Consider the following 17,101-nt stretch of genomic DNA (forward strand, 5'->3'; position numbering starts at 1 on the left):
AGTTAACTGGACACACCACATAAACACAGTGGCTACAAGAGCAGGTCAGAAGCTAGGAATACTGCAGCCACGAACTCACCTCCTGATTCGTCAAAGCCTGTTCACCATCTGCAAGGCACAAGTCAGAAGTGTGATGGAATACTCTCCACCTGCCTGGATGAGTGCAGCCCCAACAACACTCAAGAAGCTTGACTCCATCCAGGACAAAGCAGCCCACTTGACTGGCACTACATCCACAAGCATCCATTCCCTCCACCACCAATGCTCAGTAACAGCAGTGTGTACCATCTACAAGGTGCACTGCACAAATTAACCAAAGATCCTCAGACAGCACTTTCCAAACCAACGAGCACTTCCATCTAGAAGGACAATGGCAGCAGACAAATGGGTCCTAGGGTCCTCTCAACGCCCTACAGTTGAGGACAAAAAATAGTTATTTTGTCTAATAGAAATTCAGCCTTTGACATTCCACCTCCCTTAAGATAAAGTGATGAAAGTTGTATAACAGGCATTTAATGATCTGTTTGGACCTCATCCATAATCAGCTTTTACTTCCTAGCTCCACACCTTGGAGTTATACATCTGTGCTGTTATCAGATTAATACTGAGGCTAGAAAGATTAACACATTACACAGACTAAGCTTGTTTCCCCTCAAATATGTAAGCTTTGAAACAATTTAATTGAAGTGTTTAAACTTGAACTTATTTATCACTGTAGGGATTCTATGATAATTCTATGATTGCAAAATGCTGATAATTGGTGGCTTCTATCCCTGAACGTCTAGTGGGGGAAAGGAACTCTCCAGTCAGTGATTGAGTAGAGTTACAGTTAGCTGAGAAAAAAGTATGTCTTTGATCAGGAATGTTGAGATTATCTGACGGTGATGAGGCCAAGTTAAGAGTTCCATGATTCCTGTGCTAAGGAAAATACACTGGGTACAATGTCAGGAAAGTGTCAACGAGAAGGAGGGAGTTTGGATGGAATCATTCAGTTTGGAGAATTTTCAGAGAGAAATCACATGACCGATTCTCGAAGTGGGATGACACTATCAAATCAAATGTTTCCTTTGAACATATGGACTCATAGCCACAACGGCCAAAAAAATTCAATAGCTCCTGTTCTGGGCGTGAGTGACACAATTTGCGAGTGGATCATGCTTGGTTTCATTGACGAAGGCGGACCACAAACTTTGAGCCACCACCTCATTTTCCTAACAGCATTATTGAGTCAGGTGAGACTTGCTCTCGTTGCTAAATGCCCAGCAGTGTGCATGATTAACGTGCATTCAGACAGACTTTCCCTCTAGAAGGCAATCTGTCCTTCTTCAAGCAGATCTGCTGTTGTTTAGGAGAAGCTGCTACCCAGTGCCAGTATTGTACATGGATGTGGGCAGAAAGTGAACAAGTGAGAAATGAGTAAGAAAGCAGATTGTGCTGATCTAGCACAGGAGGGCTTTGTGGTAAAGGTTGACAAGATAGAATGGGACGTGATCGGGACCTAATACGGTCCCGATCACGTCCCATTGGTTCTGCCCACCAGCTGGAAAGCTGGGGTCAAGTTCAACCACTGACATTGGAGAACAAATTACATGTGTGAATTTTATCCTCAATACCAGTGTTTGAACATAAGCAAATTTTACATGATTTGAATCATGTGAAGTTTTGTCACTTCAAAGGTTGGGGGGTGGGGTGCAGCGGCCTAGTGCCTATTATCACCAGACTGTTAATCCAAAGACCCAGGTAATGTTCCAGGGACCCAGGTTCAAATCCTGCCAAGGCAGCTGGTGGAATTTAAATTTAATTATTAGCTGGAACTAAGAGTCTAATGATGACTATTGTCAGTTGTTGGGAAAAACCCATCTGGTTCACTAATGTCCTTTGGGAAAGGAAATCGCCATCCTTACCTGGTCTGGTCTGGTCTAAGTGTGACTCCAGGCTCACTCAGGTTGACTCATAACTGTTATGTAGGAATGGGCAATAATTACTGGCCTAGCCAGCAACACCCTCATGAATAAAAGTAAACCCAGGCCCCAGAGCAAGATGACCTGCTGCCAGCCCACCCCCACCCCCACCCCCACACCCCCAGCACCACCAAAAGTGATCAACCAATTAGAGGGCAGGCACTGGTTGATTGGGAATAAATTCTGACAATTGTTTTCCTGGAAACATCCTAGGAGTGTCTTGCCTCTTAGTGCGTGAATGTTGTCTCATTGCATTATGACATCATCCAATCCATTACAATTCCATTGGCAACCTGGAACCGAAGGGATGGCTTCCATAGGGAATGGGAGCAGATGGTCAGAGGGGTTCACTCCCTGTGCCTGGCTTCAGGGACCTAGCAGGAGTGCTGAAAGAGTCTAATGCTTTAAGATGAGTAGTCAAGGACAGGATATCCAGGGCAGCTCTCATACTGTGCAATTCACCATTACTTACCCAAGAATGTACCTTTGGCCTCAGGCTGAACATTCAGAAAAATAGGAAGGCAGATTATGATCAGAGTTGCAATTACTTGGGAAAGGGTGTTGTGCTTTGAGAGCTAGGTGTCCCTAAACACCAGTTGCTGAAGGTAAGCCTCGATATGCAACAGATGGTAAAGAATACAAATAGTATACTGGCCTTCGTAGCCACAGGATTTGAGTACAGGAGCAGGAATGTCGTGCTGCAATTGCTTTGTGACGCCACACCTGGAATATTGTTTGCAGTTTTGGCCTCCTTATCTGAGGAAGGATGTTCTTCTTATGGAGGGCATACAATAAATGTTTACCAGACTGATTCCTGGGACGGCAGGATGAACATATGAGGAGATGCCAGATCGGTTAAGGATTCTATTTTCTGGGGTTTAGAAGAATGAAGCAGCATTTCTTAGAAACTATAAAATTTTAATGGGACTAGACCAGGTAAACACAGGAAAGAAGTTCCGAATGACCGGGAAGCTGAGAACCAGGAGTCATAGTCTAAGAATATTGGGTAGGCTATTTAAGACTGAAATGAGGAGAAATGTTCTCATCCAGAGTGGTGAACCTATAGAATCCAGAAAGTGGTTGTGACTAATTCATTAACTGTTTTCAGGATGGAACTTGATATAAGTTTTAGAGCTAAAGGGACCAAAATGTATGGGAAGAAAGTGGGAACTGAGCACTGAGTTGGATGATTAACCATGGTCATATAGAATGGGGGAGTAGGTCGAAGGGCTGAATTGTCTGTTACTGCTCCCATTTCCTATGTTTTATGATATTCTATCTCAGTCTCCAGTCCCTTCCACTGACACCAGGCTTGCTCCCTCCATCTTGCAGTCTCTACAACTGTGTAATGCAATGTCCACCACCTAAACACAGTGTGACACTCCCTCTCTCCAACCACAATCACAGAGGAAACTGGGTAGAGCCAGTGGGAGGTAATATTCTAGTACAGACCCCCGAGCCCCATGGCAGAGACAGCTCTCAGAACCATGAGTCTGGCATCACTGGGACCATTGGGGTCGGCGGTCAGTTCTTGCTGTACAGGCCCTTCCTAACTCCTAACTCTCACTCACTCACTCACACTGCTGTCTGGTGGAACGGAGTGAATGTGTAGCTCTGCTTTTTCCACAGCAGCTCCTTTGTTCTTCTCCTCTTCCTTATCCTCCCTGCCCCACAGCAGTCCCTGCAAGGTGGAGGAAATAGAGGGTGCCAGCAACAGCAAACCCGTGTCTGATCTTACAGCCACCAGCTCAGGGGGAACTGCTAGTGTGTACAGTCACCTCACCACAGCCACCCTAACAAAGTCTGCAGAAGGAGGCTGATGAGTACAAGCACCAAAACCTTTGATGCATGAATGGGCCTGATGAGCACACTGACAAAGGGCTCCAGTGGGGCATCAGATAGAGCCCAGTGTGAACTGGTGGTCAACCCCATTACGAAACCCCGGACCAGGCCCTGATGCTGCATAGAACATAGAACATAGAAAAGTACAGGCCCTTCAGCCCGCGATGTTATGCCGTGGAATAATCCTAATCCAAAAATAAAATAACCTAACCTACATTCCCCTCAATTCACTGCTGTCCATGTGCATGTCCAGCAGTTGCTTAAATGTCACTAATGACTCCACTTCCACGACTACCACTGGTAAACTATTCCATGCGCTCACAACTCTCTGGGTGAAGAACCTCCCTCTGATGTCTCCTCTATATCTTCCTCCTAACACCTTAAAACTATGACCCCTCATGGCAGTCAATCCTGCCCTGGGGAAAAGTCTCTGGCTATTGACTCTATCCATGCCTCTCATTACTTTGTACACCTCGATCAGGTCACCTCTCTTCCTCCTTCTCTCCAGAGAGAAAAGTCCAAGCTCAGTCAACCTCTCCTCGTAAGACAAGCCCTCCAGTCCAGGCAGCATCCTGGTAAACCTCCTTTGCACCTTCTCCAAAGCCTCCATATCTTTCCTATAATAGGGCGACCAGAACTGGACACAATATTCCAAGTGTGATCTCACCAGGGTTTTGTAGAGCTGCAGCATAACCTCGCGTCTCTTAAACTTGATCCCCCTGTTAATGAAAGCCAAAACACCATATACTTTCTTAACAACCTTATCCACCTGGGTGGCAACTTTGAGGGAGCTATGCTCTTGAACACCAAGATCCCGCTGTTCCTCCACACTGCCGAGAATCCTGCCTTTAATCCTATATTCAGCATTTAAGTTCGACCTTCCAAAATGCATCACTTTGCATTTATCCAGGTTGAACTCCATCTGCCATTTCTCAGCCCATCTAGCACCTCTGTCCCAGTGACAGCCTAGGCCGGGGCCTGCTGACGTCTCAATGCTGCAGCTAAGGGCTCACACATCAGGACATAACAATGCTGGCTCTCAGACCGCGCCCTCACTGCTGATGATCTCAGTGCTAGTTGGAGTGGTGTGCAGGTCAGCACGGTGTGGGGGCATTTGTAGAGTTGGCACGGTGTCTCAGTTGTTAGGACTGCAGCCTCACAGGTTCGATTCCAGCCTCAGGCGACTGTCTGTGCGGAGTTTGCACATTCTCCCCATGTCTGCATGGGCTTTCTCCGGGTGCTCCGGTTTCCTCCCACAGTCCAAAGATGTGCAGGTTAGGGTGGATTGGCCATGCTAAATTGTCCGTAGTGTTCAGGGGTGTGTGGGTTATAGGGGGATGGGTCTGGGTGAGATGCTTCAAGGGGCTGTGTGGACTTGTTGGGCCGAAGGGCCTGTTTCCACACTGTAGGGAATCTAATCTAAAAGGTCCTCCCTGCAGCTCCCGTCCTCCCGGAAATGATCAACATTGCTGAGGTGCCAAACTGTGGGAATCCTTACTCTCCCTTCTCAGCGTGACCGTGCCCTCACCGCTCCCACTCTGCTAGTACCTCACTATTGCCTCTCAGCCACAACTGGGGGGTGCAGTCTGAATCTGGGCCCTCAAGACCCCAGAGGTGCTCAATGTCATCTTGTAGCACCAAGTGCAGTCTTCCCCCCACCCACAGCAGACACTGATGCAGCACCAAGAGCGCACGGACAGAGGAAAACACCAAAAGATGAATGGTAGGATTGAGGGGCTGAATTGTCTTCTCTAGCATTTAGTTTTTGTGAAGAAATCATAGTTATACAACACGAAAACAGATCCTTTGGTTCAACTCGTCCATGACTGACCAGGTTTCCCAAAATAAACTCGTCCCCTTTACCTGCATCTGGCCCATATCCGTCTAAACCTTTCCTGTTCATATACCTGTCCAAATGTCTTTCAAATGTAACTGTACCTGCATCTGCCACTTTCGCCTGCAACATGAGTTAGAGGTATGTATAAGTAGCCGGCATTAGATACCTCTCTATTTAAATATAGTACAACTTAGACGCCCGTTCTTTTTAATAGCGCACCTTAGAAGACTGTCCCTTTAAGCACAGTGAGAGAGAAAAAGAGACTCCCGGACTTTTGACCAGCGGGAGTTATACGCTGTTATTTTGTGTAGTGTGAATCGGATGCCTGCCTCTTTAAATGGAGCTCATTTGATGTCCTTTCCTTTAAGGAACACAGCTTAGATGTCCGTCCTTTTTAATAGATCACAGTCCTTGTAAATAACGAGCTTGATACCTGTCCCATTAAATAGGCGTTAGATACCTGTCCCTCAAAGCATTGAATTACATGCCTGTCTCTCCCAACAGCAGAATTTAGATATGTGTTCGTTTAAAGAGTGGGTATTAGATACCTAGGTGTGGAGCCGGATGAACACAATGTTATTTGCTGTGTTCCTTTAGCTCTACACCTTGATATCTCGGATTCTCCAGCATTCGTAGTTCCTACTATCTCTGGTATTAGATACCTGTCCGTTTAGTATCGGGGGAATAGATGTCTGTTCATTTAAATAACAAGCTGTTGATACCTAGTTCCTCAAATAGCGTGAGTTAGAGGTGTGTCCCTTTAAATAGAGAGAGTTAGGACCTGGCTCTTTAAATCGTGCAAGTTCTAGGCCAATCCTTTTAAGTGGTGTGATTCAAATGTTGGTCATTTAAAGGGCTCAGTTTAGTTTCTCAGTCCTTTAATTGGCTCAAGTTACACATTTATATCATTAAAAATCTCAAGCTAGATGTTTGTCTCCTTGGAAAGTACAGGTTAGTTGCTTGTCCCTGGAAATAACACAATTTAGATGCCTGTATCTCTAAATACCATCGGTTGGATGTCTGTCCCTTTTAAAGAGGGCGGGTTGGATGCCTTGTTGTCACGTGCACTCGAGCACAGGAGCACACAGTGAAAAGTGTGCAATGTCGCCAATTCTCCGGGAAGGGGACCGTTTAAATTAGGTAACCGGGCACCTGTCCATTTAAATAGTGGGAGTGACATGCCTAACCCTTTAGCAGCCTGTGTCATTAAATAGTGCAGGAGAAGTTCCCGGCCTTTTAGCGAGCGGGAGTTATATGCCTGCCCCTTTAAATAGTGAGCATTGGAATTTTTTTCCTTTGAATAGTGCAGATTAGATGCGTGTCTCTTTTAATAGTGTGAGATAGATAACTGTCCCTTCAAATAATTTGAATTAGATGCCCATCCGTTTAAATAGTGCAAGTGAAATGATTGTGCCTTTAAATCATGATCGTTACATGTCTGTTCTTTTTAATGCCATGAGTTAGATGCCTGTCCCTTTAAAAAGTGCAAGAATGATGTACATGTTATAAACAGTGAGAATTAAGCGTGTTAGATTTTTGACACTTTAAATAGCGAAAGATAGATGCCCTACCCTTTAAATAGCGCAGGCTAGTGCGCGTTAGATCCCTGTCCCTTTAAGTAATGTATGTTTGATGCCTATCACTCTAAATAGCCCGAGTTAGATACCTGTCAATTTAAATACCAGGAATTAGAAGTTTATTCCAGTAAATAGCAGGTACTGTCCTAATAAGTATCGGCCGTATTAAATGTCTGTTCACTTAAATAGAGCATGGGTGATGCCTGACTCCTTAAATAGTGATTCGTTGTGGCCTGCCCCTTTAATTAGAACATGTCTGTCCCTCAACATAGCGGGGCTAGATGCCTGCTCACCTTCATAGCACACTTTTGATGTCTGGCACATTAAGTAGCACGCGGCGGCCTGTCCCTTTAAATAACGAGATATATGCCTGTCTCTTTAAAAAGCTCAAGCTAGAGACCTGCCCCTTCAGATGGCACGGGTTAAAAACCTGTCCCTTTAAATAGCCCTATTCCAATTCCTGCCCCTTTTAAATAGCCCAATTTTGATGCATATCCCTTTTAAATAGCATGAGCTAGAGTTTATCCTAAACAGCACACATTGGATGACTGTCCTTTTAAATAGTTCAATGTGGATTCCTGTCCCTTTAATGCAGTTTCACTGCCTGTCCCTTTAAATAGTGAGAGAGGTATGCCTATCACTTTAAATGATGATAATTAGGCACCTGTGTATTAAATAAGGTTACGTGCCCATGCCTTTCAATAGCACACATCAGAAGACTGTCCCTTTAAATAGCACAAGAGATTCCCAATGCTTTAACTCGTGGGAATGATTACTGCTGTACAGTTTGAATTAGATGCATTTGCTTTAAATAGGGCATGTTAGGTGACAGTGTCTTCAGATAGCACACATTGGATATCTATCCCTTTTAATACCATGTGTTAGATGTCTGTCACTTGATAAAGAGCAGGTTAGATGTTTGAAGTCTGTTCCAGTGTTGGATGCCTGGCCCCTTAAATAGCACATAATAGATGCCTGTCTTTTAATCTAATGTGAATTAGCTGCCTGTCCCTTTCAGTAGTGCAAGTTGGATATCTGTCATTTTAAGTAGCGTGTTAGAAGTATGCCCCTTTAAGTACCACAAATACATTGCCCATCATTTCTGAGCAGCACAAATGAGATGCCTGTCCCTTTTAATAGCGTAAGTTAGATGTTTTCATTAGTTTAGTTTCCCATTCCTTTAATTGGCTCAAGTTACACACCTGTCCCTTTAAAAGGTGCAAATTAGATGCCTCATCCTTTAAACGGTGAGAATTAGGTGCCTCTTCCTCTACATAGTAAGCGTTACAGGCCCATCCCTTTAAATGTCACACTTAAAGCTGTCCCTTTAAATAACACAATTATTATGCATGACGGTTAAAGAGCACAATTTAGATTTCCATTCCTTTAATTGGTCCAAGTTACATGCCTGTACTTTTAGACACCAAATGTTACATGACTTCCTTTAAATACTCTAGTTAGATTCTTCCCCCTTGAAATACCACTGAAGACTGCCTCTATAAATAGCATGGGTTTGATGCCTGTTCCTTTAAAATAACACATTAGTTGCTCATCTCTTCAAATTGACTGTTCTAGAAATGTCAGCTTTCCTGCTCCTCTGATGCTGCCTGGCCTCTTTAAATAGTGCTGGTTAGGTGCTTGTCCTTTTAAATAGTGGGAGTTGGGCAGGTGTTGTACGCCCATCACTGTAAAAAGCGCAGGTTAGATTCCTGTACTTTTAAATTTAAACAGTCCTTGGATAAGCATATGGATGATGATGGGATAGTGTTGGGGAATGGGCTTAGATTAGTTCTCAGGTCAGCGCAACATTGAGGGCAGAAGGGCCTGGTCTGCGCTGTACTGTTCTATGTTCTATGTTCTATAAATAGTGTGAGTTAGATATCTGTCCCTTTAAACTTCCCCTGAACTAGTGCCAGTTCAATTCCTGTCTCTTTAGGCAGTTGAAGTTAGATGCCTGCCCCTTTAAATTATGCAGGTTGGACATATCTGTTCCTTTAAATAACCCAAGTTGGGTACCCTTCCCATTAAATAGTGCAGGTTAGAAGTCAGAGACAGTAGGAGCTGCAAATGCTGGAGAATCTGAGATAACAAGGTGTAGAGCTGGGTGAACACAGCAGGCCAAGCAGCATCAGAGGAGCAGGAACGCTGACATTTCAGGCCTAGATCCTTCTTCAGAAATGGGAGAAGGGAAGGGGATTCTGAAAAAAAAAGAGACACAGAGAGACACACAGAAGATGGATAAAGGAGCAGATAGGTGGAGGGGAGATGGACTAGTTAGGAGGCGGGGGTGGAACCAGTAAAGGTGAATGTAAGTGGGGAGTTAGGATGGGGGCTGGTCAGTCAAGGGAAGATGGACAGGTCGAGGAGGCGGGGATGAGGTTGGTAGGTACAATGTTGGGGTGGGTGTTGAGGCGGGAGGAGGGGATAGGTGGGAGAAAGGATGGACAGGTTAGGGAGGCAGGGATGAGCTGGGCTGGTTTTGGGATGAGGTCAGGAGTGGGGAGATTTTGAAGCTTATGAAGTCCACATTGATATCATTGGGCTGCAGGGTTCCTAAGCGGAATATGAGTTGCGGTCCTGCAACCTTCGGGTGGCATTGTTGTGGCACTGCAGGAGGCCCAGGATGGGCATGTCGTCCAAGGAATGGGAGGGGGAGCTGAAGTGGTTCGTGACTGGGAGGTGCAGTCGTTTGTCGCCAACTGAGTGTAGGTGTTCCACAAAGTGGTCTCCAAGCGTCCGCTTGGTTTCCCCAATGTAGAGGAGACCGCATCAGGAACAGCGAATGCAGTATACCACATTTGCAGGTGAACATCTGTTTAGTGTGTAAGAGTTTCTTGGGGCCTGGGATGGGGGTGAGGAGGGAGGTGTAGGAGCAGGTGCAGCACTTCCTGCGGTTGCAGGGAAAAGTGCTGGGGTGGTGGGGCTGGAGGGGAGTGTGGAGTGGACAAGGGGCCATGAAGAGACTGATCCCTCCAGAAGGCAGATAAGGGTGGGGAGGGAAAAATGTCCTGGGTAGTGGCATCAGATTGCAGGTGGCAGACATGGCGGAGGAGAGTGCGTTGGATCCAGAGGTTGGTGGGGTGGTATGTGAGGATCTGGTATGTCCGGGAGTGGAATGCTTCATCTTGGGAGCAGATGCTCTCACCCACCTTTCTGGAAAAATGCCATCCTCTATTCCCAATTCCTTCACCTCCGCCATATCTGCTCCCAACATGAGACATTCAATTCCCGGACATACCAGATGTCCTCGTTTTTCAAGGACCGCAACTTCCCCTCCACAGTGGTCGAAAATGCCCTCAACTGTATCTCCTGCATTTTCCACAACTCATCCCTCATACCCCCACCCCATAATGATAACAAAAACAGAATCCCCCTCATCCCCACGTACCACCCCACTATCCTCCGGATCTAACACATCATCGTCTGACACTTCTGCCATCTACAATCTGACCCCACTGCCCAGGACATTCTTCCGTCCCCACCCTTATCTGCCTTCCAGAGGGACCACCCTCTCCGGGTCTCCCTTGTCCTCTCCACACTCCCCTCCAGCCCCACCACACCCGGCACTTTTCCCTACAACTGCAGGAAGTGCTACACGTGCCCCTACACCTCACCCCCCCTACCCCTATCCCAGGCCCCAAAAAAACTTTCCACATCAAACAGGTCTTCACCTGCACATCCGCTGATACGGTATACTGTACCCACTGTTCCCAACGTAGCCTCCTCTACGTAAGGGAAACCAAGAACACCTACGCTCATTTGGTGACAAAAAACTGCACCTCCCAGTCGCGAACCACTTCAACTCCCCCTCCCTCTCCTTGGATGACATGTCCATCCTGGGCCTCCTGCAGTGCCACAATGATGCCACCCAAAGGTTGCAAGAACAGCAACTCATATTCCGCTTGGAAACCCTGCAGCCCAATGGTATCAATGTGGAATTTACTAGCTTCAAATCTCCCCTCCCCTGACCTCATCCCAAGACCAACCCACTTCGACCCCACCTCTTTGACCTGTCCATCTTTGCTCCCACTTATCCGCTCCTCCCACCTCAACCCCCTCATAGAACCTCGTACCTACCAGCAGCATCCCCACCTCCTTGAACTGTCCTTCTTCCCTTGACTGACCAGCCCTCATCCTAACTCCCCACCTACACTCACCTTTACTGGTTCCATCCCCACCTCCTAACTAGCCTGTCTGCTCTCCACCTGTCTGCTCCTTTATCCATCTTCCATCTGCCTCTCTCTCTCTCTCTCTCTCTATTTATTTCAGAATCCCCTTCCCCTCCCCCATTTCTGAAGAAGGGTCCAGACCCGAAAAGTCAGCTTTCCTGCTCCTCTGATGCTGCTTGGCCTGCTGTGTTCATCCAACTCTACACCTTGTTATCTCAGATTAGAAGTCTGTCCCTTTAAATAGCATAATTTAGATCCCTGTCCCTTTAAATAGCATGTGATTGATGTCTGTCCCTTTAAATAGTGCATGTTAGATTCTTGTCCCTTCAAATAGCACACATTAGATGTCTGTCCCTTTAACAAGTGCACGTTACGTGACCTTTAGATGGGCATTGTTCCTGTCATTGTTTCTCATATCTCCAGCATCTGCAATTCTTTGCTTTCTTTGTGTATTCCATACAATGTTTATCAAGAACAGAAGAATCTTCCTCTGTTAAAGACCGGAGATACGGGGAATTGAATAGTCACAACCTGCTAGACAAAGCGGCCTGTAACAGTGCAGTGCGTAGTCACTTCATGCCCAGGAGATAAAAGGGAATCTCTCTAGAAACTTGGAATCAGCACAAGGCATTACAGACTCCAGCCCCCAGCGTCTCTGTCAAATCCCGGCTCTACCAGTGCAAATAGATCCAATCAGCAAGATGATTTCCAGAAACATTGCTGGTCATAGTTTTGAGCTCATTGACTTTAGCTGGCTCTGTGCAAGAACAATCCAAAACATATGGTGCTGTCTTTTTCTCTCCCTGAGCCCCGTATTATTCTCAAACACAAGTTGGCTTTTCTGTCTGTAAATCTCTGTATCAATCCAAAACCAACCACATGCTCTGCCCTCTCCACTGTTTATTTTTCTAATTTAACAAATGCCATGTTCTTTTCCAACACTTGCAGCATGTATTCCACATTCCAGTGGCTGCTTATGGAAGGAACTTTAGTCCATTGATTAAATGTTGATACAGTCCCAAGGCGTGAATGGCCTCCTTCTGCCCTTATCTCCTCTGGTGTTATGCCCTACTTTCTCAAACTGTCCTCCTTGTAAACAAAGCTTTTCACTTTATTTTGGTACGTGTGATAGTAAAGCCAAAATCAAAATCAAAATCAAAATCAAAAAAATTTAACTTGTGACCTCTTTTCAGTAACTCCCTTATGGATGAATATAATCACACTATTCGTTCAAACAAAACCTTTCATTGGCTTCATTAATAGGAGGATTTAGTACAAGAGCAGAGAGATGATTTTGCATTTATACAAAACCCTTGTTAGAACTCAGCTGGAGTATTGTGTATAGTTGTGAGCATCACGCTGTATGAAGGATGTGAATGCCTTGGACAGAGTGCAGAAATGATTTACAACAATGGTTCAAACAATGAGAAACTTCAGTGATGAGGATAAAATGAAGAAGTTGGGACTGTTCTTGGACAGAAGAAGAGAAGATCTGACAGAGGTTTTCAAAATCATGAGAAGGCTGGGTGTGCAGGTAGGAAGAAATGGTTCCTGCTTGTAAAAGGAACAGGAACAAAATGACATAGATTTAAAACAATCTCCAAAGAAAGCAAGGGTTAGGTGAGGAAAATCTTTTTCACACAGCATGTCATTCGGTTGTGGAATGCACTGTTCGGAACTGTGGCAAAGGCAAGTTCAGTTGAGGCATTCAAGAGGGACATTGGATGGTCAAATGTTTAAAAGTAATGTGCAAGAATTGGGGGAATATGTAAAAGATCAGCACTCTGCAATGACGCTCATTTAATGAGTCTGTGCAGGCAAGATGGGCCGAATAGCTTCCTCTGTACCATAATGATTCTCTCAGTCTGTTAAACCTCTTATTAGTCAAGATACAAGGTGCCAGATTGTGGCTCATCTGAAGTGAACGGGTAAGGTACATCAAAGTGGAGCAACTGGATGAGGCTAACATTTAATTTTAAATGTCTGTGGGTTGCAGCAGAAAAAGGATTGTAGAAGAAAGAGAACAAGAGATGTAATGATTAGATTAGATTGAGTTTGCTTTTAGTAAGGAGGACATTAAACATGCTCAGCTTTGAAATTCTATATTTTCATCCTCGTTTTCAAATCCGCCCAACTTCACCCATCCCTAATCATAGCTATAACCCTCCGAGATCGCTTCCAATTCCGGCCCCTTGTGCATTCCTGAGTTAAATCACTCCATCGTTACAGGCCGCACCGTCAGCTGCCTGGGGCCCTAAACACTGGAATTCTCTCCCTAAACTCCTTGGTCTATCTTCCTCTCAGATGTTCCTTTAAAATCTCTCTCTTTGACCAACCATTTGGGTACATATCTCAGTGTCTGATAATACTCCCATCAGGTTCAGTTGGAACATTGTACTGCATTAAAGGTGTTGTATAAATGCTGCCATTGTTGGAAGACATTTGGAAATTCTTCTTCAGGCCTGGGCAGAGTTGGCATGTGGTAGGCTGGCACTGTAAGCCTGATAACCACCAGGTGGAGACTTCACCCAAGCACAGCCAAAAGGTCAGTAAGTAGGGAGCTAGCACATACTCCTACCTTTAACGTACCGCACCTCATGAAATATGCTTGCTGATCCAAAGTCAATCACTTTCACACGGAAAGGGAATCGCTTCTGGTCAATGATCATGATATTCTCTGGTTTGAGGTCTGCATGGATGATTGATAGGTCTTTAAGTTTCTGGAGTGCCCTCAGGACCTGGGTGGTAATTGTCCGTATGTGCCTAGCTGGGAGGAGGGCAAAGTTGTTCTCCTTCTGGAACTCAAATATGTTCTGTTCCATGAGCTCAAACACCAAGTATGACTTTACATCATCATGGAAACATTCGTAGAATCGGATGAAGTGGTATTGGTCAGGGTCCACTGACCCCAGCACTCTTAACATTTTTAATTCGTTTTTGATGATACGAGCTCTATATGAGTCACTTTTGAGGATCTTGATGGCAACAAAATGGCCGGTGCTCCTCTTCCAGCACTTTGCCACCTCGCCAAATGTCCCTTTGCCCAGAACCTGAATAATGTCGTAGGTGTCTGTTTCAGAATGGATGACAGACATTTTCAGTGGTCTTCTGGCCTTCGCCCTCTGCCTCAGTAGAAGATCAGCCAACTGGTATCTAACAATAGAAGCTTTAGGGTGTAATAATGGGGCCATTGTTACCAAGTCAGGTTCTAGGGGCCTTTGCCCAAGGATCCCAGAGTTTGAGGAAGATCTACACAGGCATGGATCAAGATTGGCATCACGTCCAACATTAACTCTAGCCAGAGTTACATGCCAATCTCACATGTATCTGTGGAGAGTATCTCTTTTGAAAGAACTGCTAGTGAATTTCACTTACAGTCAGCTCGATCAAATTAGTGCAGCAGTGCCTTGAGTTCACCAGATCATTCCTGCTGCCACTGAGCAGGGCTATGGAGGACCGAGGGCACATATTCCTTACTCTGAGGTAAAAAGGCTGACCTACTTACATGTTTTGTGGGAAGACTAACAACTTCTGAATGATACAAAAATGTGGTGAGGAAGAGATAGGCTGGGAATTGTCAATTTCCACTTGTCAGAATATTTCTACCATTCCCAACATTAGTTTCATTAACCTGGCATCTGAGTATTCTTCATCACTCTGCCCCTTTGCAAATTATTTGTCCATGAAAGCTCCCACAGCACATTTTATCTAATAGTTAATCGCATAAGAAACCTTTTATTAGTGTAAATACTGTCTGTGACATTTGATTAACCTCTCTTGCCCAGAAAGCAGATAATTGAGTATTGCGATACTGGCCAGTCAGACTTTGTATATGGTTTATATTTCTCTGGAGCTTCCTCCCATGCTGCCTCTCTTCACAGAATCACATCTGTGATTCAGAAATCAGATTTCACCCAAAAGGTGGTGGGAGTCTGAAATGCACCTGAGCCTGGTCCCTGAGAGGGTAGTTGAAGTGGGAAACCCCACAGTCTTTAAAAAGTACATGGAAGAATACTTGAAGTGTCGTCCCAGTCAAGGTTAAGGACTAGAAGGACTGGTATAGATAGGTTTGTGCAGACTTGATGGACTGAAGGGCTCTTCTGTGTTGTATGACTCTATGACTCTCTGACCCCAATCTAATAGGATCAGGCATGTCGACACTGGGCGAGAGCAGAATTGAACATGATGCCACTGTGGTGGATCAGACCGTAGGACTTCTTTCTCTAGACTGGAGGAGAAGGTTTGGTGAATTGTTTGAGGCTTTGTGTCAGTGGAACCTGTGTCCCAGCTACAGCCATCATTAAAGGTGAGGGGTCGGGGAATAATGAGGGACATAGATAGGTATTAAATGTTTGAGAGAAGGTGTCCATTTTACCAAGGACTGAGGCCCTGCTCCCCGGTCAGGGCACAGTGCCTCCAGGCAAAATGCTTTCTCAGTGAAATCCTACTGCAATTAAGCATCACCGACTGGAGCTAATTATAGCTGCACTTGCATTGACAGAGCCCTTCCTGCTTGATCTCAGTCACAATAAAGACTCCTGAGAATTGACAGGATGGAAGCTCCTCAACAATGACTTCATGAGATCCCAAACTCAAAATAATTCATTATATGTCTGTGAGAGATTGACTTCTGAACTTTGTTTTCCTTGTGTTGATGCAGTTCAGACAACTTGGCAAAAATAAACTCTCACTTTACAACGAAATCTGCTTCCGCCAGGGCCTCTCAACTCCTGACCTCAATACAGTCTTGGCTTAAATACGGACAGAAGAGTTGAATCCCAGAGGGGAGGTAAGAGTGATAGCTCTTGACATCAAGGCTGCATTTGACTGAATATGGCATCAAGGAGCCCCAGCAAAACTGGATTCAATGGATATCAGGGCGCAAACTCTCTGCTGGTTAGAATTAAAGCTGACACATGGGAAGATGGTCGTGGTTGTTGGAGGCCAGTCATCTCAGCTCCTGGACATCCCTGCAGGAGTTCCTTAAGGTAGTGTCCTAGGCCCAGTCATCTTCATCAATGACTTTTCCTCTAATATAAGGTCAGAAGTTGGGATGTTCACTGATGATTGCATAATGTTCAGCGCCATTCATGACTCCTCAGGCGCTGAAGCAGTCCGTGTTCAAATACAACATGATCTGGAGAATATCCAGCCTGGGCTCAAAAATGACAAGCGTCATACAGACTATACAAATGCCAGACAATGACCACAAGTGGCAGTCTAACTACTGCCCCTTGACATTCAATAATGTTACCATCACTGAATCAACCACATGAGCATCCTGGGGGTCATCATTGACCAGAAACTGAACTAGACCAGCCATATAACTACAGTTAGTATAAGAGCAGGCCAGAGATTGGGAATTCTGCAGCGAATAACTCACTTCCTGACTCTCCAAACTCTGTTCACTATCTACAAGCCTTAAATGAGGAGTGATGGGATGCTTCCCACTTGCCTGGATGAGTAAAGCTCCAGCAATACTCAAGAAACTTGACACCAATCAGGACAAAGCAGTCCACTTGGTCAACTCCAAATCAACCACCATAAATATTCACTCCCTCCTTCACTGGATGCTCAGGAGCAGCAGCATGTGCTGTCTACATGACGCACAGCATAGAGCCAAGCTGCCATGGAAAACATCATGGAGCAGACCACCGGTTTGCTGAAACAACCATTCCACTAGCTATAATAACAAGCAATATCAGATAGGTAGTC

At 45.3% G+C, this 17,101-nt stretch overlaps 1 protein-coding gene across 1 annotated transcript in view; it reads right to left on the bottom strand.

The window, feature by feature from the left end:
* LOC125447671 (homeodomain-interacting protein kinase 4-like) overlaps positions 1-14,481 on the bottom strand; it is a 29,479-nt gene extending 14,998 nt beyond the window's left edge. Inside the window, exon 1 of the mRNA XM_048522289.2 lies at positions 13,965-14,481. Within this exon, the coding sequence (XP_048378246.2) occupies positions 13,965-14,481 (517 nt within the window). The remainder of the gene's footprint in view (positions 1-13,964) is intronic.
* Positions 14,482-17,101: the final 2,620 nt, after the last annotated feature.

Source organism: Stegostoma tigrinum, chromosome 39 (assembly GCF_030684315.1).
Source record: "Stegostoma tigrinum isolate sSteTig4 chromosome 39, sSteTig4.hap1, whole genome shotgun sequence".
NCBI classification, from domain to species: domain Eukaryota; kingdom Metazoa; phylum Chordata; class Chondrichthyes; order Orectolobiformes; family Stegostomatidae; genus Stegostoma; species Stegostoma tigrinum.